The sequence below is a fragment of the Rana temporaria genome, chromosome 10, assembly GCF_905171775.1.
Source record: "Rana temporaria chromosome 10, aRanTem1.1, whole genome shotgun sequence".
Classification (NCBI taxonomy): domain Eukaryota; kingdom Metazoa; phylum Chordata; class Amphibia; order Anura; family Ranidae; genus Rana; species Rana temporaria.
The window spans coordinates 109,080,082-109,105,688 of record NC_053498.1 but is presented as its reverse complement, the minus strand read 5'-3'; the positions used below and the strand labels follow the sequence as shown (position 1 = coordinate 109,105,688).

General features: G+C 42.3%; 1 protein-coding gene across 1 annotated transcript in view; it reads left to right on the top strand.

The window, feature by feature from the left end:
- Positions 1-25,607, top strand: part of NOC2L (NOC2 like nucleolar associated transcriptional repressor) — a 174,069-nt gene that overhangs the window by 22,925 nt on the left and 125,537 nt on the right. Inside the window, exons 9-11 of the mRNA XM_040325958.1 lie at positions 1,611-1,724; positions 5,754-5,942; positions 18,270-18,409. Coding sequence (XP_040181892.1) covers positions 1,611-1,724; positions 5,754-5,942; positions 18,270-18,409 — 443 coding nt within the window. The remainder of the gene's footprint in view (positions 1-1,610; positions 1,725-5,753; positions 5,943-18,269; positions 18,410-25,607) is intronic.

Genomic DNA, 25,607 nt, shown 5'->3' with positions numbered 1-25,607 from the left:
AAGCGTGCGCTTGCCACAATGCTGGTAAGAAAAGACGTTATACGACGTCCGAAGGGAGGGAGGGTTCCTGCCACTGTCATTCTACAATACGGCGGTAGGGAACTGGTTAAAGCGGATTTAAACCCTCAGATATACCCAGTAAAGTGTACAGCCTCAGATGATATGCAGAGATGAAACAAATCCTCCTACGTATGTTTAACATGTTTATCTGCTGTCTTCAGCTTTTTAGACTCTTTAGAAAGTGCACATCGTGTTAGAAAATGTTCTTCCTTTTTCGGCATTGGGAGGGCAATCTGTGCATACACTGTGTGTGAACTGATTGGAGGAAAGGCCCCCCTCCCTCTGCCCCCCCCCCCCCCCATAGGCAGAGGAACAAAGATGCTTGCAGAGCTGTGCTGTAAATAGACCAGCTCTCATTCTCTTAAAGCGGTTGTAAAGGTACAATTATTTTTTTCCCCCTAAGTAGCTTTCTTTACCTTAGTGCAGTCCTCCTTTACTTACCTCATCCTTCGATTTTACTTTTAAATGTCCTTATTTCTTCTGAGAAATCCTCACTTCCTGTTCTTCTGTCTGTAACTCCACACAGTAATGCAAGGCTTTCTCCCTGGTGTTGAGTGTCGTGCTTGCACCCTCCCTTGGACTACAGGAGAGTCAGAATGCCCACTAACACACAGCTCTTTTCTCTATCTGCAACATAGAGAGCGTCCTGACTCTCCTGTAGTCCAAGGGAGGGGGCGAGCACGACACTCCACACCAGGGAGAAAGCCTTGCATTACCTAGGAAAAGAAAATTCTACCTTTACAACCCCTTTTAAGTTCCCTCCCCGACACAAATTTTCAACTGCTTTTATCTCCTGTGTCGGAGAGCTTGTCAGAAGTTATGCTTATAACAGAGCAATAGAGCAGCAGAAAGACACAGAACCTAGGGCTTTGGAGAGAGAGAAGTAAACACTACAGGTTATGTGCCAATGTTAAATTTCATGAATCCGGTTTAGATCCACTTTAGTACATGCTAAAATGGTTATGTTACTCCAAAATTAGCACATGTTCAGCCTTGGCAAGTCTTTTAGTAAAGCAATTGTTTGCTTTGTGCTTTGCAAGAAATGTGAGTAGAAAAGACATTTCAGAAATGCTGTTTATGTAAAAATGAAAGATGGATATCACTTGTATTTTTGGCAAGTCACAGAAGAATTTAGTTGCATACTGAATGTGTATCTAATACCTATTTTAGGAAGCAATGTCTTCTGCATATACAGCTGTCATTCTTCATTCAATCCTACTGAGCTCTGAACAAGGCACTAAAGGTTTGGGGCAGTATGAACAATTGTGTATGCGACAGGATGGAAAGGTGCACAGGGGGATCGTTTTCTTTGATCTGTTTTAAGCTTTAATAAAGGAGAACCCTCCAATTCTTTAGTATAATAGAGAGGGTTGGATATTGCTTTGATGTGCTGACTGTGTGCATATAAGCCAACAGAAAGCGTGTTCCTAGGCCCAGTCACATGAGTACTGCTTAGGCAATATTAACTTTCTACATATTCCCCAATGTTCACTTTTTGAGTTATTTCTTTATAAGGTGTTTGTAGTGATCATGCATTTTCCTTTGTGCAGCAAGCCATTGTTCTTTGGAGTACAGGAGAAGAAACCGTCAGAGTTTTAGCATTCTTGGTACTAAATAAGGTCTGCAGACACAGGCAAGACACGTATCTCAACCCAGTGCTGAAGGTAAGATCCTTAAGGGCACAATTACACTGTAGCTCTTTAATGCACATGTGTTTTTAATGCACTGTGTTTTTAGTGATTTTGGAGGCCCATATAAGTCAATGTTAGTGCATTCACACGCATGGTAAATGTGTTTTGATGCATTGGTGGCAGAGTTTAACAAGCTTTGGTTAATGGCTGTTAACTCTCCACTCCAAACCTAAAAGGGGGAAAATGCATTAGAAATGCTTGTCAATAAAACGCCGACACATAAAGGAAATGCATGTTGATGCTTGACAACACATGTGCCTATCAATCCAAACAACGCACCTCCATGCGCACACACAGATCTAATTGTTCCCTCATTTTACATCAACCACTTGAGCTTTTTCTTGGGATGGGCTGCCTTGTAAAGATAAATTGTACACCCATGTTGCCTTCATGGAATCTGAGTTATTCAAAACAATATGCTTTGGGGCTGTTTTGCTTTGTTTAAAATGTAGGTGGTAAAATAAGTGTTCCCCATCACCACCAAATAAATAGAAAATTAGAGCTCCACTAATAATCTTCTTCTTCTTCTTCTTCTTCTTCTTCTTCTTCTTCTTCTTCTTCTTCTTCTTCTTCTTCTTCTTCTTCTTCTTCTTCTTCTTCTTCTTCTTCTTCTTCTTCTTCTTCTTCTTCTTCTTCTTCTTCTTCTTCTTCTTCTTCTTCTTCTTCTTCTTCTTCTTCTTCTTCTTCTTCTTCTTCTTCTTCTTCTTCTTCTTCTTCTTCTTCTTCTTCTTCTTCTTCTTCTTCTTCTTCTTCTTCTTCTTCTTCTTCTTCTTCTTCTTCTTCTTCTTCTTCTTCTTCTTCTTCTTCTTCTTCTTCTTCTTCTTCTTCTTCTTCCTCTTCCTCTTCCTCTTCTTCCTCCTCCTCCTCTTCTTCTTCTTCTTCTTCTTCTTCTTCTTCTTCTTCTTCTTCTTCTTCTTCTTCTTCTTCTTCCTCCTCCTCCTCCTCCTCCTCCTCCTCCTCCTCCTCCTCCTCCTCCTCCTCCTCCTCCTCCTCCTCTTCTTCTTCCTCCTCCTCCTCTTCTTCTTCTTCTTCTTCTTCTTCTTCCTCCTCCTCCTCCTCCTCCTCCTCCTCCTCCTCCTCCTCTTCTTCTTCTTCTTCCTCCTCCTCCTCCTCCTCCTCCTCCTCCTCTTCTTCTTCTTCTTCTTCTTCTTCTTCTTCTTCTTCCTCCTCCTCCTCCTCCTCCTCCTCCTCCTCCTCCTCCTCTTCTTCCTCCTCCTCCTCCTCCTCCTCCTCCTCCTCTTCTTCTTCCTCCTCCTCCTCCTCCTCCTCCTCCTCCTCCTCCTCTTCTTCTTCCTCCTCCTCCTCCTCCTCCTCCTCCTCCTCCTCCTCCTCCTCTTCTTCCTCCTCCTCCTCCTCCTCTTCTTCCTCCTCCTCCTCCTCCTCTTCTTCCTCCTCCTCCTCCTCCTCCTCCTCCTCCTCCTCTTCTTCTTCTTCTTCTTCCTCCTCCTCCTCCTCCTCCTCCTCCTCCTCTTCTTCTTCTTCTTCTTCTTCTTCTTCTTCTTCTTCTTCTTCTTCTTCCTCCTCTTCTTCTTCTTCCTCCTCTTCTTCTTCCTCTTCTTCCTCCTCTTCTTCCTCCTCCTCCTCCATTACCACCCTATCACATCTGAGCAGCCCATGTAACTATAGAGTCAAACATGTTGGCGTATACACAGTGGTGACAGCCCACTTCCTCCTACTCTATGCCCACTAACCAGCTAAATACAGTGGGGGCAGGATATTACATGTAGATTATTGGAGGCTTCACCTCCCTCCTATTCTAAGACACAGGCTGGAGGGGTGCGTGACAGCCTGTGTCTGGCAGAAATCCACCACACCATGTTATTGACAAAAAATAAAAAAGATCTGATTTCAAATATATATTTGTATGACATTTTAAAACAGTTGACTGATATTAATTGACTCTGTATTCCAAAGGGTGTTTTTTTTTTTTTTGAACATGTGACTAGCAGCAGAGGACTAGAAGTTCCCCCTGCTTATGTTTACCTGCAGACAGGCTGGGAAAGATCTGGGTCATGTGACAGCTGTATATTGATTAGGAAAAGGGTACTTTTTTTTTATTATTAAAATAACTACAGTGCCACCATCCACATACAGAAATAGAAGGGACAAAGTAACAGTGTGTGTTTAGTGTCACTTTAACCTTTTGTAGTACTGTGGTGACCAATTGAAGCAAAACTCCAAGAACACATCTTTTTTTCTGGCTTTTGCTGTGTGCAGATAAGTAACCTGTTAAGTATGGTTCTCCACGTTCCTGATGGCTGTTCTAGGTAATAATCCTTACTGCATTCATGCCAGATACTGTCACTGCCAAACTTTCCGCAATGCGGGATGTGACCCTCTTGCAATTGGAATCCTGTTCTTTGTCTGCCCTTTACTCTTCCTTTGTCAGTTAACCACCAATTCTGTCTGTAGCATTCAAAGTGCTCTGTGAATAGACAAGCTGAGAGAACCAGGTGGGTAAATGACAGGATTGTCTCTCGTCTATCACAATGCCCTGCACTGCAGAGATTTGACTGGCATAGGTAGAAGCTGCCAGTCAGCTGTGCTGCAATGCTCATATTTTTACAAGGGACATGTTGGCAAGAGGAAATAGCAGAGTGACCTCCCTCCCACCAAAGCATACTTACCTCCGTGACCTGCCTCCTTGCTTCAGGAGCCCACTCAAAATATGTTTTCATGTCAGATGGTGTCAGAGCTTACTTGGAGGGATGACATCACTGCCCTGCCTACATACCAGCATTCTGGCCTGATGACTGGCCATCTGACCAGAACAGGGAGGAGGTCACCAGGAAGAGATTCCCATACCACCTTGATTACAACAACAAAGTGAGGGCTCAGATAGAGCAAGGGACAGTGTCTCTTGGCAGCAACAAATTTTGAATAAAAAAAGAAAAAACTGCGCTAGTTCAAAAAAGAAGTGTCTAGCTGCTACATACAAACAAACGAACAAAGCCAGCAAAAATAGTAAACGAAAAATGTAGCGCTGACAAACTAAAATTTAAAAAAATATATAGTACCATATAAGGTATTTACCATGTGAGGCAAATATATAGTACCATGTGAGGTAGTAACATTCATCTATGAGTGCATATACATGAACCACTAACAAAAATACAAGTAGCTCAAACAGTGCTGAGTGCAAAGAAAAAGTATATATCTCAAAGTTGAATGGACATCAATTAGGTGATTGGTGCAGAAAAACAGGTGAGCTGTTATCCGATGATTGGGATACAACAGGTATACAAGTTGTCTGTAGCACTCTATAGGATCACAATCACATCAAGGTAGGTAGTGGATATAAATACGCTTACCAGATGGGTTGGACTCTAGTACTGTACAGCAAAGAGTCAGCCAGACATTGTGGTCTTTGGAAACCGGGACCACTGAAACCGGAATAGGACCATAAGCGGGACTGGAACTCCAGAATGACATAGACAGCAGGAACCAGCAATGCTTGAATGGTGTATTAGATCAATACCACAAGCTCTGAATACGATCCTTGAACCAACAGTCAGGAGGTGCAGGCAGGAATGTTGCTAGAGCTCCCAAGATAATATAAAATGGAAAAAGGAACTCCAATAGTGCAGGTCAATTAAAACCAGATGGGTTTATTGGTAAAAAGTCATAGACAAAATATGACATGAATAAAAGTGATCACGTACAAAAATGGCAATGTGGGGTGCTCAATAGCAATATATAGCAACAAATTTTGGTCTTCCCAAATTTCTCAAGCAGGGCTGTGCTGTGTAAATCTCAGGAATGGATAGACAGAAATGCAAATCCTTTGGCGGGTAAAATGGCTCTCATATATGTATTTTATCTGTGTAGTTAATGGTTTCCTGTTAACTGTTTGCTTTAAGAAATGCAGTTGAGTATAACAGTAATCGTATCAAAATGTTCCGACAAGGAAAGAGCTTGCTTATTTTACTACTTGCTATGAATGTTGACATTCCTCTGTGCACCGGTTTAAAATATTTGATAAATGTTGTCTTCCTCATGCAGAAAATGTACATCTCCTATGTGAAGAACTGTAAATTTACATCTCCCAATGCCCTGCCCATGATCAACTTTATGCAGCGTACTTTAACCGAGATGTATGCGCTGGACGTCCAGGCCTCCTATCAGCACATATTTGTATACGTCAGACAGCTGGCAATTCATCTGCGCGGTGCCATGACCCTAAAGAAGAAGGTGAGATGAGAATTGGCAGTTCAGCTAATGTATGTCAGGAGCTGTTGATTCTGTCTGTAGTAATTTGCATTATATAATTCCTGCAGTCACTGCATTTGTTTGCCGTCAAGGCATTCTTTCCCAAAGCAGAATTGCCCTTGTCATTTGTGAATGCTGAACTAATCTTGCACTAGGCTGCTCTCTTGTATATGCAGTTGTGATATTACCACAGTAAAGGTGAAACTCGAAAAATTTGAATATCGTGCAAAAGTTCATTTATTTCACTAATGCAACTTAAATGGTGAAACTAATATATGAGATAGACGCGTTGCATGCAAAGCAAGATAGTTCAAGCCGTGATTTGTCATAATTGTGATGATTATGGCTTGCAGCTCATGAAAACCCTAAATCCACAATCTCAGAAAATTGTAATATTGTGAAAAGGTGCAATATTCTAGGCTCAAAGTGTCCCACTCTAATCAGCTAATTAAGCCATAACACTTGCAAAGGGTCCCTGAGCCTTTAAATGGTCTCTCAGTCTGGTTCAGTAGGAATCATGGGAAAGACTGCTGACCTGACAGTTGTGCAGAAAACCATCATTGACACCCTCCATAAGGAGGGAAAGCATTGTCACATGATGGGAGAGAAGAGGGTGACATCTCCACTCTCTCTACTCTGACATTAGCTGTCATCAGGTATTTTGGCACCAAAGGATATCTGGAAAGTTGGCCGTGGGCTGGAAGGGTTTAGAATCCCTGCTGCTTTTATACACGCCACTCATTTTACATGTTTTATATGATAAGTAGTTCAGCAAAACAATTGTCCTCTTGCATACAACTCCTGCATTCTCGTGGATGCCAAATTGGTATTGGGTCATATATGTCTGCCTCAGCTGCTCTGAAGAAGCACTGCAACAGAATACCAGTCTTGAAGACTTCTTAAAGCGGTAGTTCACCCTCACTGGCTTGATTTTACCATCGAGACAGGCATTGTAGCGCGAGCTACAGTATGCCTGTCCCGATTTTTTTAACCCCGGACTCACCTTGTAATCGGAGATCGTATTTTTCGGCTCCCGCGGGGAATGGGCGTGCCTATGGAGAGGGAGGATGATTGACGGCCGGCCCTGGCACGTCACTCTCCCCGAAGACAGCCGGAGTAGGTCTCGGCTCTTCACGGCGCCTGCGCACAGGCTATGCGCAGGCGTCGTGAAGAGCCAAGCCTATTTCGGCTATTTCCGGAGAAGCGTGACGCGCCAGAGCCGGCCGTCAATCATCCTCCGTCTCCATAGGCACGCCCATTCCCCGGTATCTTCGATCTACGCGTACAAGGTGAGTACGGGGGTAAAAAATTCGGGACAGGCATACTGTAGCTCGCGCTACAATGCCTGTCTCGATGGTAAAAGAAAAAAAAAATTTTTTTTTTTCGTTGATAGGGTGAACCCCCGCTTTAATTGTGTATGTGTTTAGAATGAAATTCTGTCTGATCATCAGTGACAAATCTCAAAACATAGCAAATTTGTTGCATTCATCTCTTTTTGCCAGCAGGTGGCACTGCAGCGGAGCCTGCATTAGAGTCCACTAAACAAAATTCATACAACAATGAGCAGACTGATATTAAAGTGTAAGGGCTCTTTCACACAGGCGGACCGTATATCCGCTTTTTCATCCATCCGTGTACAGATGAAAAAGGGACATACATTGGTCCCTATGAGATCGCAGGTGTCAGCGGATGACTATCCGCTGACACCCGATCTCGCCTCGGTTCCGCATTTCTCTGATTCTGCAGACGGAGGAAAACCCTATTTTTCCCATCTGTCATCGGATTGGGTGAACACAGACAGACGGTCCGTGTTCATCCGATCCCCCATAGAGGAGAGCGGGGAAAAGACAGGGCGGTCCCTGCACTCGTTTTGTTAGGAACCCGCTACCGTTTTAGAGGAAGTTTGGCCCTCTTTGCTGGGATCCGAGGACCAGTATTTGTAGCTGCTAACCTTTATTTTTTTGGGGAGGTACTGAAGATCCTCTTTAAAAAAACGTGGTCTTGGATGTCTCTGCCACCAGTGCTTTCACCCACTAGTATTGATTTAGAGAGCAGATCGAATTGGGATTCCTTCTGTTTTTCAGTCATAGACAGGCAGATGTCTCCATCTATTGTCCTCTTTGAGACATCTGTCCATCTGTGGAAGCCTCATGCTCAGTCAAGGCAGATAATCCACATATTGACAGGTGGTCATACATGTTTTTTTTTAGTTCTGGTATAATGGAATTAGATTTAATGCTGTTTGGTGTGTCTGGATATGTGTACAATCCCTTTTGCTTAGGTCTAGAGATGATTAGATCTTGCCAACTTGACAGTCTCCTGTGCGCGTCATGAGAAATATAGCAGTCGTCTTCCTCTACAAATTCTGAAATTGTTTGATTATCTCACCAGAGAAAAAGTACCAGTAGATTTACCAGAATACCAGCTGGTTTTTAAAACAGTGTTTTTTTTAACACAATTACAGTCAGACAGTACAGGGAACAAACCTGTGACTGGAGGACTTTAGAGGACAATGCAGCAGCCAGCGGCTCCTTATTTATACCTGTCATTAGGGATGAGCCGAACACCCCCCGGTTTGGTTTGCAGCAGAACATGCGAACAGGCAAAAAATTTGTTTGAACACCATTAAAGTCTATGGGACACGAACAAGTGCTAATTTTAACCACTTCCCGTCCAAGGACATCATATGACGTCCTGGACTTTCAGTGGGGATATCTGAACAATGCCTGCAGCTACAGGCATCATTCAGATATCCATCTCTTCAACTGGCGATTCTGTGCACGATAAGAACGATCATAGCGCGGACTCCCCCCCTCCCGTCGCCATACAGTGTTTCTCCGGGCTCTCCCTTGCCATCGGAGCCCCGGAGAAACGATCTGCCGGCGCCAGATGAGAGGCATAGAGATGACTGGTGACCAGATGGTCACCCGTCATCTCTATGATCGTCGGTGGCCCGGGCACGATGTTATGACGTCACGCCCAGGTACCAGGATGTAAACAAAGCCGCAATCGCGATCGTATGCTTTCAAGCCTGGAGGAGAGAAGTGAGGTCTCAATAAAGAGTACCTGTCACAAACGATTCCTAATACAAGGGATGTTTACATTCCTTGTAATAGGAATAAAAGTGATTAAAAAAAAAAGTGTAAAAATAAATTAAGTAAAATAAAATATATATATATATATATATATAAAATATAATTTTTTTTAAACGCCCCTATCCCCAGTAGCTCGCACTCAGAAGCGAACACACGTAAGTCCCGCCCACATATGTAAATGGCGTTCAAACCACACATGTAAGGTATCGCCGTGTGCGTTAGACCTCCTCTGTAACTCTAAACTGGTAACCTGTAAAAAAAAATTAAGTGACGCCTATGGAGATTTTTAAGTACTGAAGTTTGGCGCCATTCCATGAGTGTGCGCAATTTTAAAGCATGACATTTTAGGTATCCATTTACTCGGCGTAACTTCATCTTTCACATTATACAAAAACATTGGGCTAACTTTAGTGTTTTGTTATTTTTTAATTCATGAAACCGTTTTTTTCCCAAAAAATAAGGCGTTTGAAAAATGATTGTGCAAATACCGTGTGAGATAAAAAGTTGCAATGACCGCCATTTTATTCCCTAAGGTGTCTGCTAAAAAAAACATATATATATATATATATATATATATATATATATATATATATATATATATATATATATATATATATATAGTGTTTTGGTATTTTTTTTTAGTAATTTTCTGTGCAAAAAAATGAGGATTTTTGCATGAAGGGTTGTGGGGATGAGGCCCTTCCCCCCCCCCCCCCATCTTTTCCTGCAGCCTGCCAGGTTGCGTGCTCTGATAAGAGTCTGGTATGGATTTTTGGGGGGAACCCCCACGCCATTTTTTTTTCTATTTTGGCACAGAGTTTTCCTTAAAATCCATGCCAGACCCTGCAGCATTCCTCCTCCAAACATGCCGAGTTGAGTTGATGCCAAAGAGCTTGATTTTGGTCTCATCTGACCACAACACTTTCATCCAGTTCTTCTCTGAATCATTCAGATGTTCATTAGCAAACTTCAGACAGGCCTGTACATGTGCTTTCTTGAGCTGGGGAACCTTGTGGGTGCTGCAGGATTCCAAGTTCTTCTCGGCGTAGTGTTACCAATGGTTTTCTTGGTGACTGGTCCCAGCTGCCTGGAGATCATTGACAAGATTCTCCCGTATAGTTCTAGGCTGATTCCTCACCGTTCTCATGATCAATCTCAGCTAGTTACCTGTATAAGAAGATACCTGAGAGACAAAAATCTTGCTCATAGGGGATCAAATACTTATTTCACTCATTAAAATATAAATCCATTTAACTTTTTTGAAATTAGTTTTTCTCTATTTTTGTGGTTCTGTCTCGCACTGTTAAAATAAACCTACAAATAAAATTAGACTGATCATTTTAGTCTGTGGGCAAACATACAAAATCAGCAGGGGATCAAATACTTTTTTGCCCTTACTGTACAAAGTATATAACCATTTCACATGCAGCGCTATGTAAAGAATATAGGGTTCTTTTTCTTTTGTACAGTAGAGATGTTTGTTTGCTGCTGCAGGTTACTCTCCACCCAGTCTGGCTGCGGGCTTGTGTAAAGGAAACTCTTAATTGGATCGTGATAACCAGTCTTCTCACTCTGCAGCTCAGACAGCTACTCATAAGCCAATTATTTTTTCCTTAGATTTGTTTTCTTTCCTGTCACCTCGATCTGCCGACTGTAGAGAATCAGTCTGTTTTACGGAATTCAGAGCGATCTAGCTTAACTCCCTTCCATGGCGTGACTTTTAGAAATGTCACCGTAAAGATGGCAGCCACAGCACAGGACCATCACTGGACCCCCTAACACCATTAACCATTTCTGAGCCTTGACTTGTGGCTTTGAATTGGGCTGATTTGTTTCAAATCCTGCAGCTACCGCTATCTGCTTTCACATAGCAATTTATAGTAAAATTTAGGGAGGCACCGAATGGGTTTTTTGGCGATGAAAATGGAAAAATACAAGATCTCGAAAACCAATACCGAAAGTGACTGTTTTAAAAAATAAATAAATTATACAGGAGATGGTCGGAGACTGGGGACACGGTACAGGAGATGGTCAGAGACTGGGGACATGGTACAGGAGATCAATGCAGCCTGCCAGTGCCCAGCAGCCTACCAGTGCCCATTATTTGCAGCCTGCCTGTGCCTCACCAGTGCCCAGCAGCCTACCAGTGCCTGTCATGCAGCCTGCTTGTGCCCAGCAGCCTACCAATGCCCATCAAGCAGCCTGCCTGTGCCTCACCAGTGCAAATAAACGTACTCATATAAAACACACACACACACACACATAAACATACACACAAGCAGACACCCAAACATGCAGACACACACAAACAAACATATATAGACAGCCTTTTTAAAAATTGTCAGCTGCAGCACTGAATATTCTCTCCTTGCTGGGTACTGCACTGTAGGGGGAGGCAGAGCGCACGGCACACACTGCTAGACACCTCTCCTTGCTTTCACTTTCAAAGAAAAGAAAAAAGAAAAGCGTGACGGATTTCCTGCACTGCCGATTTACACATCGGCTGAGGATCAGGGAGCCCGGTTCCATATGCAGCCACCACTCAGGGAGGGGGCACACGGAGACCCCATGGGCCCGCCTGCAGCATGGGTGAGGAGGGAGGGGAGAGTAAGAACGGGCGCTCCAGAATGACTCCCTCCGTCATGGGTGGCACCAGGGGTGGGGCCCTGCCTAGCAGGCCCTGCCACATTTTCGGCGCCATTATCAGCGTGAATTCTCTTTCAGCAAATTGCCGAAAAGGCCATTTTCGGATTAAATATTTCAGTGCATCCCTAGTAAAATTGTGGTAATATCTTAACAGTGAAAATGTCTCGTGCCAACAGAGCAACAGCTTGAGACATATTGTAAAAGATCAGAACTCACAATCTCTTTCTTTTGCATAAAGACAAACTTGTCAAAGGATTGGCCCCACCAAAAAATTGCTTACCAGCTGCTTCTATTTTTGGGACCCTGGTGGGGAGAACTTGGACAGCTCAGCTGTGCTGAAAGACTATGCATTAGTTGTAAGCAAGAATATCTTTATACATCCTTTTATATCCCAGTCTCTTATTTTATAGTAAAGAGAATGTTGAAGGGTTAATAGGATCCACATTCTAGGCATTGCACATAAGGAACTCCAAGGAGACGGCTCCTTTTCTCTGAGAGCTAGAAGAACAAATAAATAAGTCTGCATGAGATTTGCTCCATTTACCTTTTTTTGTACTCCTAAATATCTGGATTGATCTTGGCCTTTAAAGCGGAGGTTCACCCATAGAGAACACATTTTCCCCTTAGATGGATGCTCGTTTTGTCTAGGGGAATCGGCTAGTTGTTTTAAAATATGATCCGTACTTACCGTTTACGAGATGCATCCTCTCCGTCGCTTCCGGGTATGGGCTGCGGGACTGGGCGTTCCTTCTTGATTGACAGTCTTCCGAGAGGCTTCCGACGGTCGCATCCATCTCGTCACGATTTTCCGAAAGAAGCCGAACGTCGGTGCGCAGGCGCAGTATAGAGCCGCACCGACGTTCGGCTTCTTTCGGCTACGAGTGACGCGATGGATGCGACCGTCGGAAGCCTCTCGGAAGACTGTCAATCAAGAAGGAACGCCCGCTCCCGAAGACCCATACCCGGAAGCGACGGAGAAGATGCATCTCGAAAACGGGTAAGTACTGCTCATATTTTAAAACAAATAGCCGATTCCCCTAGACCGAACGAGCAGGAATCTAAGGGGAAAAGGGCAAAAATTAAATAAATGGGTGAACTCCCGCTTTAAGGATGCATGCACTTTATTATGCTTTGCTACATTTTTGTTTTATAAATTATAAATTATTTAAAAAAAAAAATGTGACTTGATTGTCAGCTTAAAGTTTCCAGGCCACCCTATTGTGTTCTATCAGTGACGCTGATGACTGTCCCCTGCTGTTTTTTACTCATTAGTCTGGGGAATGAGGCACAAACATTGTTAGGGCAGATATTTCTGGCTTGTTAGTCTCTGAACTCTTGCTGCGTATTGTGCCTTCCCTTAAGGGGTTAATCGCACTTCTAGGCTATAGATGAGAGAGGGTATAATTTTTTTTTTTTATTATTATTTTTTATTGCTCTGTGTGTAAGCTACCATGTAGAATACATTCAGTGCCTTGAAAAAGTATTCACACCCCTTGAAATTGTCCACATTTTGTCATGTTGCAACCAAAAACGTAATTGTATAACGTAATGTATTTTATTGGGATTTTACGTGATAGACCAACACAAAGTGGCACATAATTGTGAAGTGGAAGGAAAATGATAAATGATTTTCATTTTTTTTTCTACAAATGAATATCTGAAAAGTATGGCATGTATTTGTATTCAGCCCCCTTTACTCTGATACCCCTAAAAAAATTGTAGTGGAACAATTTCCTTCAGAGTCTCCTAATTGCTAAGTAAAGTCCACCTGTGTGTAATTTGCTCTCAGTATAAATACAGCTGTTCTTTGAATCCCTCAGAGGTTTGTTAGAGAACCTTAGTAAACAAATGGCATCGTGAAGACCAAGGAAGACACCAGACAGGTCAGGGATAAAGTTGTGGAGAAGTTTAAAGCAGGGTTAGGTTATCAAAAAAATAAAAAATATCCCAAGCTTTGAACATCTCACTGTTTAAATCCATCATCCAATAATGGGGTATGGCACAACTGCAAACCTACCAAGACATGGCTATCCACCTAAACTGATAGGCTGGACAAGGAGAGCATTAATCAGAGAAGCAGCCAAGATGCCCATGGTAATTCTGGAGGAGCTGCAGAGATGATCCACAGCTTAGGTGGGAGAATCTGTCCATGGGGTAACTATTAGTCGTGCACTACAGATATCTGGCCTTTATGGAAGAGTGGCAAAAAGAAAACCATTGTTTGAAAGAGGGCCATAAGAAGTTCAGTTTGCAGTGTGCCATGTGGGGTGGGAGGGCGAGGACACAGCAAACATGTGGAAGGTGCTCTGGTCAGATGAGACCAAAATCAAACTAAAAGCAAAATTCTATGTGTGGCGGAAAACGAACACTGCACATCATTCTGAACACACCATTCCCACCGTGAAACATGGTGGTGGCAGCATCATGTTGTGGGGATGCCTTTCTTCAGCAGGGACAGGTGAGCCCCTGTGCGTCAATGCATTTCACTGATTTGCTTCTTTAGGGCACACAAAGGGACAATACAAGAAAAACAGACCTCACTGTATAGATAAAAAAAAATAATACAATAAATCACATTACATTAGAGCTGCACAATTGCCCCCTGATGATCTCCAATGCAGAGTTTTACAATAATTTCATATAACAAGTGGAGAGACTCACTCAGCTGTCAAAAGAAAATATCTGGGCAGTCTGCCAAGTTTTTAACAGGAAACATAACTTGTAACTAACGCTTTTTTCTTAGATCAAAGAGATAAACTTCTGTGTGTGTGTGTTAACTCTTTCGGCAGCCACGGGGGTTAAAACCACACCTCTAGCGACCGAATACCGCTGCAATTTCGACGGTATATCGGCGCTATACCGACACTGCACCTCCTGCCCCAGCGTGAAAGGAGCCTTAGAGCAAACTTCTGTGTGTAAGTGCAGGAAGTTTAACCACTTAAAGTCAAAATCTTTTTCTGACACTTGTTTCTTAAAGGGGTTGTAAAGGTTAATTTTGTATTTTATAAATAGGTTCCTTTAACCACTTGAGACCCGCGCTGTAGACGAAAGACGTCCATGGCACGGCTCTCAACTGCCGGGTGGACGTCCCTGGACGTCCTTTTATTTGCATTCCCCGCTCGCGCCGCTGGGGGCACGCAGGGGGAAAAACTGTGCCCGGCACATCGCTGAGATGCCGATGCACGCGGCTAAAGGCCGCGATGTCCGCCAGGTACCCGCGATCGGCAGTCACATTTATACAGTAATCAATGCATTTTTATAGCACTGATCGCTGTATAAATGTGAATGGTCCCAAAATAGTGTCAAAAGTGTCCGATATGTCCGCCGCAATATCGCAGGCCTGACAAATAAATCGCAGATTGCCGCCATTACTAGTAAAAAATAAATCATAAATCTATCCCCTATTTTGTAGGCGCTATAACTTTTGCGCAAACCAATCAATATACGCTTATTGCGATTTTTTTTTTAACAAAAATATGTAAAAGAATACGTATCGGCCTAAACTGAGGGAAAAAATATTTTTTTTAAAAAAATTGTGTTTTTTTTCAATTTTCTTTTGTCTTTTTTTGTTTATAGCGCAAAAAAATAAATCGCTAAGATGATCAAATACCACCAAAAGAACGCTCTGTTTGTGGGAAAAAAAATTATAAAAATATAATTTGGGTACAGTGTTGTATGACCGCACAATTGTCATTCAAAATGCGTCAGTGCTGAAAGCTGAAAATTGGTCTGGGCAGGAAGGGGGCTTAAGTGCCCAGTAGTGAAGTGGTTAAGCTAGTGCATTGTTGATTCACTAACCTTTTCTTTCGATTTTTTTTCTTCTAATTTTTTTTTCTTTTCTTTGTCCCACTTCCTGTTCCTCCTCAGTAAGCTTGCCCCCATCATCTGAGCCGTTTTGGCTGGGGGTTAGTCAGCGCGCTCGCCCCCTCCCTTGGGACTACATCCCCGCGGGGAGGCGCTGTGAACACGTGTGTGTGTGTGTGTGTGTGTGTGTGTGTGTGTGTGTGTGTATGTATATATGTGTATGTGTATGTATATATATATATATATGTATATATATATATGTATGTATATATATATATATATATATATATATATATATATATATATATATATATATATATATATATATATATATATATATATATATATATATATATATATATATATATATATATATAAAACATACCCCGATGCGGGTAAGTAGCTTAGATGTTGATTGACTAATATTTAATGACATCATATGCCTCTAATATATAAGGTGAAACTTACTTGCTATCAAGAGAAGAATGTATTTGAAAGCCCCCATCGGTTATAGTTGAAACAATCCAGTCATGGCTGCATACAAGATAAGTAAGCACCAGCAGAGATTACTAAAACAGGGTTAGAAATTACAAAAGCTTTGTACTAGTTGGAAAACTTCAATTTCTAACCCTGTTCTACTAATCTCTGCTGGTGCTTACTTATCTCGTATGCAGCCATGACTGGATTGTTTCCACTATAACCGATGGGGGCTTTCAAATACATTCTCTTGATATCAAGTAAGTTTCCCCTTCTATAATAGAGGCATATGATGTCATTAAATATTAGTGCGTTAATAAATATTAAAGCTACTTACTCGCATTGGGGCATGTACTATATAGTCGTCAATTAGGGCCTAATATTTGCCATTTTCTTACTCCAATATACATTTTTTTACCAACTACAAATACATGTGCTGTATAGTAACATATTCTGAACTTTTCACTTTGAATATTGCCAGATATTGGCTCATTCTTTATTGGAAGTGACTACCACCTCCCCCTTTTTTTTCATGATTCGTTTTAGTCACCTCTTCTTAATCTATGGTTTCTTGACCCTACCTGATGACGTGGTTTTAGTGCTTGGCAATGCTTGTTGCTCGGTGGCCACCCAGGAAATGTATGTGATCATATTTAGGCAAGGTGAATACATTTTATTTGGGTATGTTATAGATGTTAAATATATAGATTTTCTTTACATGTAACAGCATATACAATGTAATGTCATTTTGTTGTATTTTTCTATTTATACGGTGAGGCCTGTTTTTCTTGTATTTCTCCTTTGTGTGTCCTGAGGAAGTTGGTCAGCGAAACGCGTTGATGCACAGGGGCTAACGTACCTATGATTATATAACTCACAAGAGTTTGCAAATACCTGGCCACTGTTGGCCTTATGTGAATACATGTTTTTAATGTAATTTTGTGTTTTTTGTCCATGTAAACTTTTTTTGTATATATATATTTTTTTTTTGTAAAAAAAAAATGCTTATGTTGTGACCAAATGCTGTGGTCCAATCTTTTGGTTCTCTTTTTGTTTGAAATTTCAAGTTACGGATGTGGCAAGGGAGTGATCCTAATTTCTATATATGGCGTTCTGTAATATATGGCCCTTTTTTTTTTTTTTTTTCTTCCTTTTGGTTTGAACATCCTTTTACGTTCTTCTGCTGTACAGTTTTTGAGAGATGCTTTGGCTGGTGCATTTTAAAGCGGAGTTCCGGCCACAATTTCACTTTTTAAATATAAATACCCCTGTAATACACAAGCTTAAAGCGGGGGTTCACCCTATATAAAAAAAAAATATTTTTTTTTTCCCTCTAGCATTAAATTCGGCATAGTAGCGAGAGCTACAGTATGCCTGTCTGTATTTTTTTATCCCCGCACTCACTGTTATATCGTATATAGAAGATTCCGGGGAATGGGCGTTCCTATGGAGAGGGAAGGTGATTGACGGCCGGCCCTGGCACGTCACGCTTCTCCGGAAATAGCCGAAATAGGCTTGGCTCTTCACGGCGCCTGCGCATAGCCTGTGCGCAGGTGCCGTGAAGAGCCGAGACCTACTCCGGCTGTCTTCGGGGAGCGTGACGTGCCAGAGCCGGCCGTCAATCACCCTCCCTCTTGCTAGGAACGCCCATTCCCCGCGGCAGACGGAATCGTCTATGTACGATATAACCGTGAGTACGGGGATAAAAAAATTAAGACCGGCATAGTGTAGCTCGCGCTACTATGCCGGATTTTATGCTGAAATGTTGTTCTGCAGGGTGAACCACCGCTTTAATGTATTCTAGTAAAGTTAGTCTGTAAACTAAGGTCCGTTTTGTTGGGTTGTTACATCATTTAGACACTTAATAAAATAGAAATTGACTGGGGCCATCTTAAGTGTGGGCATCATGAAGCCAGACTGTATGACTTCCTGGATTTCAGCCTTGCAGATCTTGCACATGCTCAGTGCTGCACAAGCAGTGTAATAGTTTTCAGATCAGGTTTCAGCACCTGTACTGTCCATGATTCTTCGAGACTGGGGAGTGCACAGACTCCTGGAAAGTTACACCCATTACATTCCCAGGAGTCTGTGCGGTGAAGCTTAAGCACCTAGGTGCAGGAAGAGGGAAGATTAACTATTCTGCCTAGCAACAACACTTTGAAGGCATCTAAAAAAAAATGTTTTTGTTCTTAAAGGACTAATGACATTTTTTTAAAACTACTGATGTAATGTTATATTTATGGGTGGAACTCCACTTTAAGATGTTTTTCTTTTTTTCTTCTTCAAGGGGGCTCATCAGTCAGTGTATAATTGGCAGTATATTCACTGCTTGTATCTCTGGTGTCGAGTGTTGAGCACAATTCACCCCAGCGAGGTTCTGCAGCCTCTCATCTATCCTCTTGTTCAAGTTATTACTGGCTGTATCAGGTAAGCTTTTTTTTCTTATTATTTGAAATCATTTAAAGAAACTATTAAAACAAAACCTATGTCCCCCCCCCCCCCCTAATTATTGCATTATCTGAAACTCCCAATCCACCCCCCTCTTATACTTTTACCTGAGCCTGATCTTGATCTAGCACTGTGCCCAAGAGCAGTGGCTCTCTCGGCATGCTTTCTCCTCAGTGGGAATCAAGGCATCCATTGGCTCCTGCAACACCTGTAGGAATACAATAGCACAAAGGGAGAGATCCCTGTGGGACAGAAGCTTTTGAAGGAGACTAACGGCTAACCTCTTGCCTACCGACTATGACCACTGGCTTTTAAAGGGGTTGTAAACCCTTAAAAATAAAAAAAACTGCACGACAAAGGCATAATGAGCTAGTATGCATAGCATACTAGCTCATTATGTATTACTTAGATTGAAGCCCCCACAGCCGTCCTCATCGATCACTTCGGCACATACAGACATGGGGGTATTTCCTAAACCGTGCAGATTTAGGAGATTTCCAGGGTAGCTACAGGTAAGCCTAACTATAGCCTTACATGTAGCATAAAGTTAGAACAATGGGTTCACAACCACTTTAAGATGGCACTGCTCTTTTGGAGGTGACTAGGGGACCCTTGGAGTAATGATTCTTTGGATTTAAATCCATGTCTCTCAAAAAAACACACAGACTCTGGGAATCTAGGCCCGGGATCCGTGTTTAGGGCCTGGATGCCCCATTACCAACAAGGGCTGCTTCACAATGTGAGACTCCTAGCAGATGTTACTATCAGCTCAAGCCACCTGTCTGGGTTCTCCTGCTATAATGTGTTTATTGTAAGTAGGTCTCTCCAATAGTGTGCCTCCTTAGTGTCTTTCACCCATTATTGTGCTAATTTAAGGGGTTGTAAACCCTCATGGTTTTTCACTTTCCTGTATTCTATGCATGAAGGTGAAAAGCTGCCTGACCTGCAGCGGCCCCCCAGAGGCCCGCCTTTTCTTGCCTGATCATTCCAGCCAAGGGGCGAGCACAGCAGCTCCAGCCACTGTCTCGGGTACTCATTGGATAGATTGATATTAGCAGGAGCCATTGGCTCCCACTGCTGTCAATGAAATCCTGTGAGACTGGAGCCTGAGGGCAGGGCCGAGTCCTGCTCTCTGTGTCAATGGATTCAGCAGCAGGACTTGGGAGCGCGCCCGCATGAGTCCGCTCATGGAAAGCGACTCCCTGTGGGACACTCGAAGAGGAGGAGCGCTTCTGGGAGACCCCCAAAATAAACCCTTGCACAGAGCAGGTAAGTATAACATGTTTTTTTTCTTAAAAAAAATGAACCTTTACAATCAATTAAGTCGCCTATTGTTTCTGTCTGTCTGCTCATCTCTTGCAGAGGTAATTGATGTGACCACTGTACCTTGTTATCGAACCATTGTGGGATGTTTGTTTATGATAATTTGTAATTTACTTTGTATGCAGGGTAGGGAGCATGGTGCTGAATAGTCTGGATGGGTACTGAGTCACCCAGGTAGCTAGTTTAATAAACTTAATGTTTATAGTATATGTTGGCTGTTCCCCACAGCTCTGTCCTTCGCAGGCTATGTGCAGCACAGTGATTATTTCATGTTTTTTTAAAAGGTATTGACTGGGGTTGCAAAGGAATTTGGTGCCCACAAAGTAGATTTATATCCTTTGTGGATCTATTTAAAGTTTTTCTGCATTGATTTCAGCTTTAAAGTGCATGTAAAACCAACAATTTACAGGAATTAGAACTATTCTTAAAAAATGTTTTCTCCTGCAAAGCCAAAGTCATAATGAGCTAGTATGCACCGCATATTAGCTCATTATGAAATACTTGCCTTGGAACGAGGTGGGTAGAACTTACCTGGTCCACGCCGAGCGAGATATCTTGAATCGGCGTGTCTTCCGGCTATCGCCGCTCCAGCGCTGTGATTGGCTGGAGAGGCGATGACGTCACTCCCGCGCGCATTTAAATTTGGCAAGGTCCGGTGGCTGCCGGTCCTTTTGCCGTATATCCCCCCTGCGCATGCGCCGCTGCAATCAGCGGCGCATTGCGAGGGGAATATCTCCTAAACCGTGCAGGTTTAGGAGATATTCTCCTTACCTACAGGTAAGCCTTGTTATAGGCTTACCTGTAGGTAAAAGTAAAAAAAGTGGGTTTACAACCACTTTAAAGCAGATCCTCAGTCATTGTTTCAACATTCCATCTAATAAATCTTCTGCCTTTGTTTTAACTTTGAATAGTAATTTTTTTTTTCTGTCCGTAAATACCTTATACAGCCCACTTCATGTTTCTTGTCTGGTAAAAAGCCCAGGCTTATGACATTATGCACAGCTCTCTCTCTTGTGAGAGTTTGCCTGGAAGTGAGGGGGGGGTGAAGTCATAAGAGGGCCAATAAGAGCTGCAGAGCTGGAGGCGTGCCTCTGTAAATCCAGGAAGAGAACAGGCAGCAGCTGTCCACAGGAAAATGTCTACAGCCAGACTCGGTGGAAGGTGATTTCTGCAGCATATTTGGCAAGTACAGAATCCCAGTACAGTGGTACCTTGTATTATGAGCATAATTTGTTCCAGAAGTATGCTTGTAATCCAAAGCACTCGTATATCAAAGGGAGTTTCCCCATAGGAGTCAATGGAAACTCAGATTAGTTCCACAGTGACTATTGTATGCAGTACCGAATGTGGCCAGAAGGGGGGAGTTGTGCCAGAGACACTCTGAGACCGCTCGGATACGGAGTGTTTGCGAGTGGCGCCGAGTGTTAACGGCGCCCCTGCACTTTTGGCCAAATGCGTTACTGCACACACCATTGGCTTAAATCCTGCTTGTCTTGCGAGACAGCGCTCGCAAACTGAGTCAGGAATAAAAAATGGCTCAGATTGCGAAACGCTCTTTAACTCCATTACTCGCAATATGAGGTATTACTGTATATATAAAATAATATGCAAAGTGGTTGGAGGGAAGCTTCAGAATGGCAAAGATGTTTTTATAACAAATTATGTGAGCAGACTGCAGTTCCTCTTTAACCACTTCCATACAGGGCACTTACGTACCTTCCTGCCCAAGCCAATTTTCAGCTTTCAGCACTGTCGCACTTTGAATGACAATTGCGCGGTCATGCTACACTGTACCCAAACAAAATTGGCGTCCTTTTTTACCCACAAATAGAGCTTTCTTTTGGTGGTATTTGATCACCTCTGCGATTTTTTTTTTTTGCGCAACAACTAAAAGAAGACCGAAAATTTTGAAAAAAATTAAGTTTTTATTTTTTTCTGTAATTTTTTTGTAAATAAGTAAGTTTTCTCTTTCAATTATGGGCACTGATATGGTGGCACTGATGGGCACAGATGAGATGGCACTGATGGACATCGACGAGGTAGTACTGACGGGCACAGATGAGGTGGCACTGATTGGCGGCGCTGGTATGCGGCACTGATGGGCACACATAGGCGGCACTCATGGGCACACATAGTTGGCACTGATGGGCACTCATGGGCGGCACTGATGGGCACTCATGGGCGGCACTCATGGGCGGCACTGGGCACTCATGGGCGGCACAGATGGGCACTCATGGGCGGCACAGATGGGCACTGTGGGTGGCACAGATGGGCACTGTGGGTGGCACAGATGGGCACTGTGGGTGGCACAGATGGGCACTGTGGGTGGCACAGATGGGCACTGTGGGTGGCACTGATGGGCACTGTGGGGTGGCACTGATGGACACTGTGGGGCGGCACTGATGGACACTGTGGGGCGGCACTGATTTACTTGTTGCCAGTCAGTGCCCATTTGTGGGCACTGATTGGCATCTTTTTTTTTTGCATCCTTTTTTTTTTTCCAGACTTTTTTTTTTTTTACTTTTTTTTTCTCAATTTTTGTTGTTTTGCCCTTCCCTGGTGGGCATCCCTGGTGGTCCATGTGGCGATCCGAGGGGGGGCTGCGCAGCGGCTAAGAATCCTGATGACGTCATATGACGTCCGGTCAGGATTCTACAACCACTTTGCCGCCGTCAATCTGTCATTGGCGGGCGGCAAGTGGTTAAATATACTTTTACGCCCAAACCTACTACTACTACGTTGATCAGTTTTATGATTTGCTTTACTAGCTGTTCATAAAGAAGAGAAGCTTTATGAGCAGCGCTGTGTATACCTTTTTCAACAACAAGTTATCTAAAAGAAAGACTTCAAACAAGGACCATTTGTTCTCTCTTACACTGCTGAGAAGATCTCCTATCAATTTAGAATTTTATATACTTGGATAACATTTATCACATCTCATGCTAATTGATTTGAGCATGCTGTAATTATATTAAAAAAGCTAATGAATGTATTGTCATTATACAGTACATTGCATGTGACACAGATTTCATCATTTGCTCTAACAGATCAAAACTATAACACAGGCAGACAATTAAACATGCTTTTATCTAGAATATCTATTCTAATACATTTATTTGGAAAGAAGAAAGATGCAAGGAACTTATTCCCAGGCTATTAAATTGCTTGCCGTAGTGATTTTTTTGTGCCACTAAGATCCATATTGCAATTTAAAAAAAAATTCTGGCTGCACTGTAGACTCAAATGCTAATATAATGCAAGCACACTTGCGCTCCAGAGCTTAGTAAATGAGGTAAAGCTTCACTTTTGCAAAGAATACCCAATCACATGCAAGAAATATTTAAAAACTGCATTTTTGCCTGCACATAATTGGATGAGAGAAATCAGCAGAGCTTCCCCCTCAGATCTAGAGCAACTGCATTTGCAGTGCACAGTATATTTGCCTTTAGTAAATCAACCTCAATATTTGGTGTAGTTGTTTTGGTAGTTGCCTTTTGCATTAGAAATGTTGCTGTGGTTCCTAAGCCAGGGATCGACAAATCCCGGTCGCCATGGCGACTAGAAATAGTGTCCTGGCGACTTGGCTTGGAAGGTGGGCAAAAAAAAAATGTTTTGTTTTTTTTTGTGAGCTGGTTCCATCTGGTGGTGAGCCGTTGGTATTACAGGTTATTACCACCAGATGTGAGCTGGCGCCATTTGGTGGTGGCCGTTGGTATTACAAGTTAAGCATTACAAGTTAAACAGCAATTCTAATGTCATTTTTCACTATTTTCACTGCCATCTTCTTCCCTCTAATTAGAACCCCCAAACATTATATTTATTTTTTATCCTAACACCCTAGAGAATAAAATGGTGATCGTTGCAATACTTTCTATCACGCCGTATTTGCGCAGCGGTCTTACAAGCGCACTTTTTTGGGAAAAAATTACACTTTTTTTAATTAAAAAATAAGACAACAGTAAAGTTATCCCCATTTTTTTTTATATTATGAAAGATAATGTTACGCCGAGTAAATTCATACCCAACATGTCACGCTTCAAAATTGCGTTTGAACACCGTTTACATATGCGGGCGCTGCTCACGTATGTGTTCGCTTCTGCGCACAAGCTCGTCGGGACGGGGTGCGTTTTCTGGCTCCTAACTTTTTTAGCTGGCTCCTAGATTCCGAACAAATTTGTCAACCCCTGTCCTAAGCATTTAAAGTACTCAACTAGGGCTGCAGCTAACGATCATTTTCATAATCGATTAGTTGGCCGATTATTGTTTCGATTAATCGGAAAAGCCTAAAAAAAAAAAAAATATGATTTTTTTTTTTTTTAGGCCAATTTGTTGTTGGGCAGATTACAAAATACAAATTGCCGCAAAAACACATTACATGCTTTTCTGCAGCTTCTCCATTTTAGTATATTGAACCAAAAAAAAAAAAACTAAATAGCACCGTTTTGCGTTAAAGTCCTTGCCCTTTCCAAATACGCAGCAGCTGAAAAAGATATCATGGATGTGAACGTGTCCCATAGGAAAACATGTAAATGAACTGTAGTGTGTTTCTGCAAAAAGCACCAAAAAAACAAAGGTGTGACCCAGGCCTGAGATGTTTAGTAACATAATGGGGTTAAAAACAAAACAAAAATAAGTACAAAAAGAGCAAATAATCGCTACTGTAAGGGGTTAATTTTTTTACTGTGGGACAGTGAAAGTAATATTTACAGTAGCGATTTGCTTTTTTGTACTATAAAGGGCTAATTTTAGTTTTTTTAACCCCATTATGTTACTGGCCGATTAATCGATTATGAAAATTGTAATCGATTAATTTCATAATCGATTAGTTGTCGATTAATCGATTAGTTGTTTCGGCCCTATACTCAACCATTTCAGCCAGAGCTCAATGAGGTTTATGTACACAGGACATTTTAAAAAATGCCAGCGTTCAGCTGCGTTGTTACATTAGTGTTGCGTGTTTTCCGACGTTTTTTGTCGCTGTAGTTTTTTTTTTTAAACTCCCTATAATTTAAAAATGCTAAACGCGGCTTGACGCTTTTAGACGCATTTTTTAACCTTTTTCATTTTTTTTTACAGCTTCTTTTTACTGCTCTTGAATGCACAGGCTGTCATGTTTTTTTTATACTGCCCCTAAACACGTATGCCTCCAAACGCCTCTGACAGTTTATGTGCATGAACACATAGCCTAACATGGAGGGGCTTTTAGAGGCAGTTAAAAAAAACATCAAACACCCCTAACAGCAGCTGTAAAAACGTCCTTGATGCATCCTCTAGATGGGCAGAGACTTTTTTTTTTTTTTGACAATACATTTTTTTGCGGCTCCGGCCTATCACATAGCCAGAGTTTTTTTTTATTCTTCAATTGAGTTATTGGTAAATCTTCGTGTTTAAAATAGAATTCTAGGCAAACCTACCTTTTGGATTGTCTGCTCATGTTAATATCGTTCTGATCTAATGGGTCAAATAGGGAATTCATTAACGTACCTAATTGTTTACGCCCTTATTCTTGTATCTTTGCCCAATTGTTTGCCTGTTAGGCAGCCCATAAATGATGATTTTTTTTTTTACCGTATTTATCGGCGTATAACACACACCTTAATTTTAAGAGGGACGTTTCAGGAAAAAAACTTTGCAAAGCCCCCTGCATGGTACACAGAGCCCCCTGCATGGTACACAGAGCCCCCTGCGATGCTCGTTGTGAATTGGAGCTTCTGAATACCTCCATTGGTGCCGTGGTCCCGTTCATGTGACTGCTCTCCTCCTCTAATCAAAAGCTACACTCAAGGAGGGGGCAGAGCAGGAGGAGGAGGAGAGCGGCCAGAACGAGCGGCGTTGGTGGAGGGATTTGGAGGCT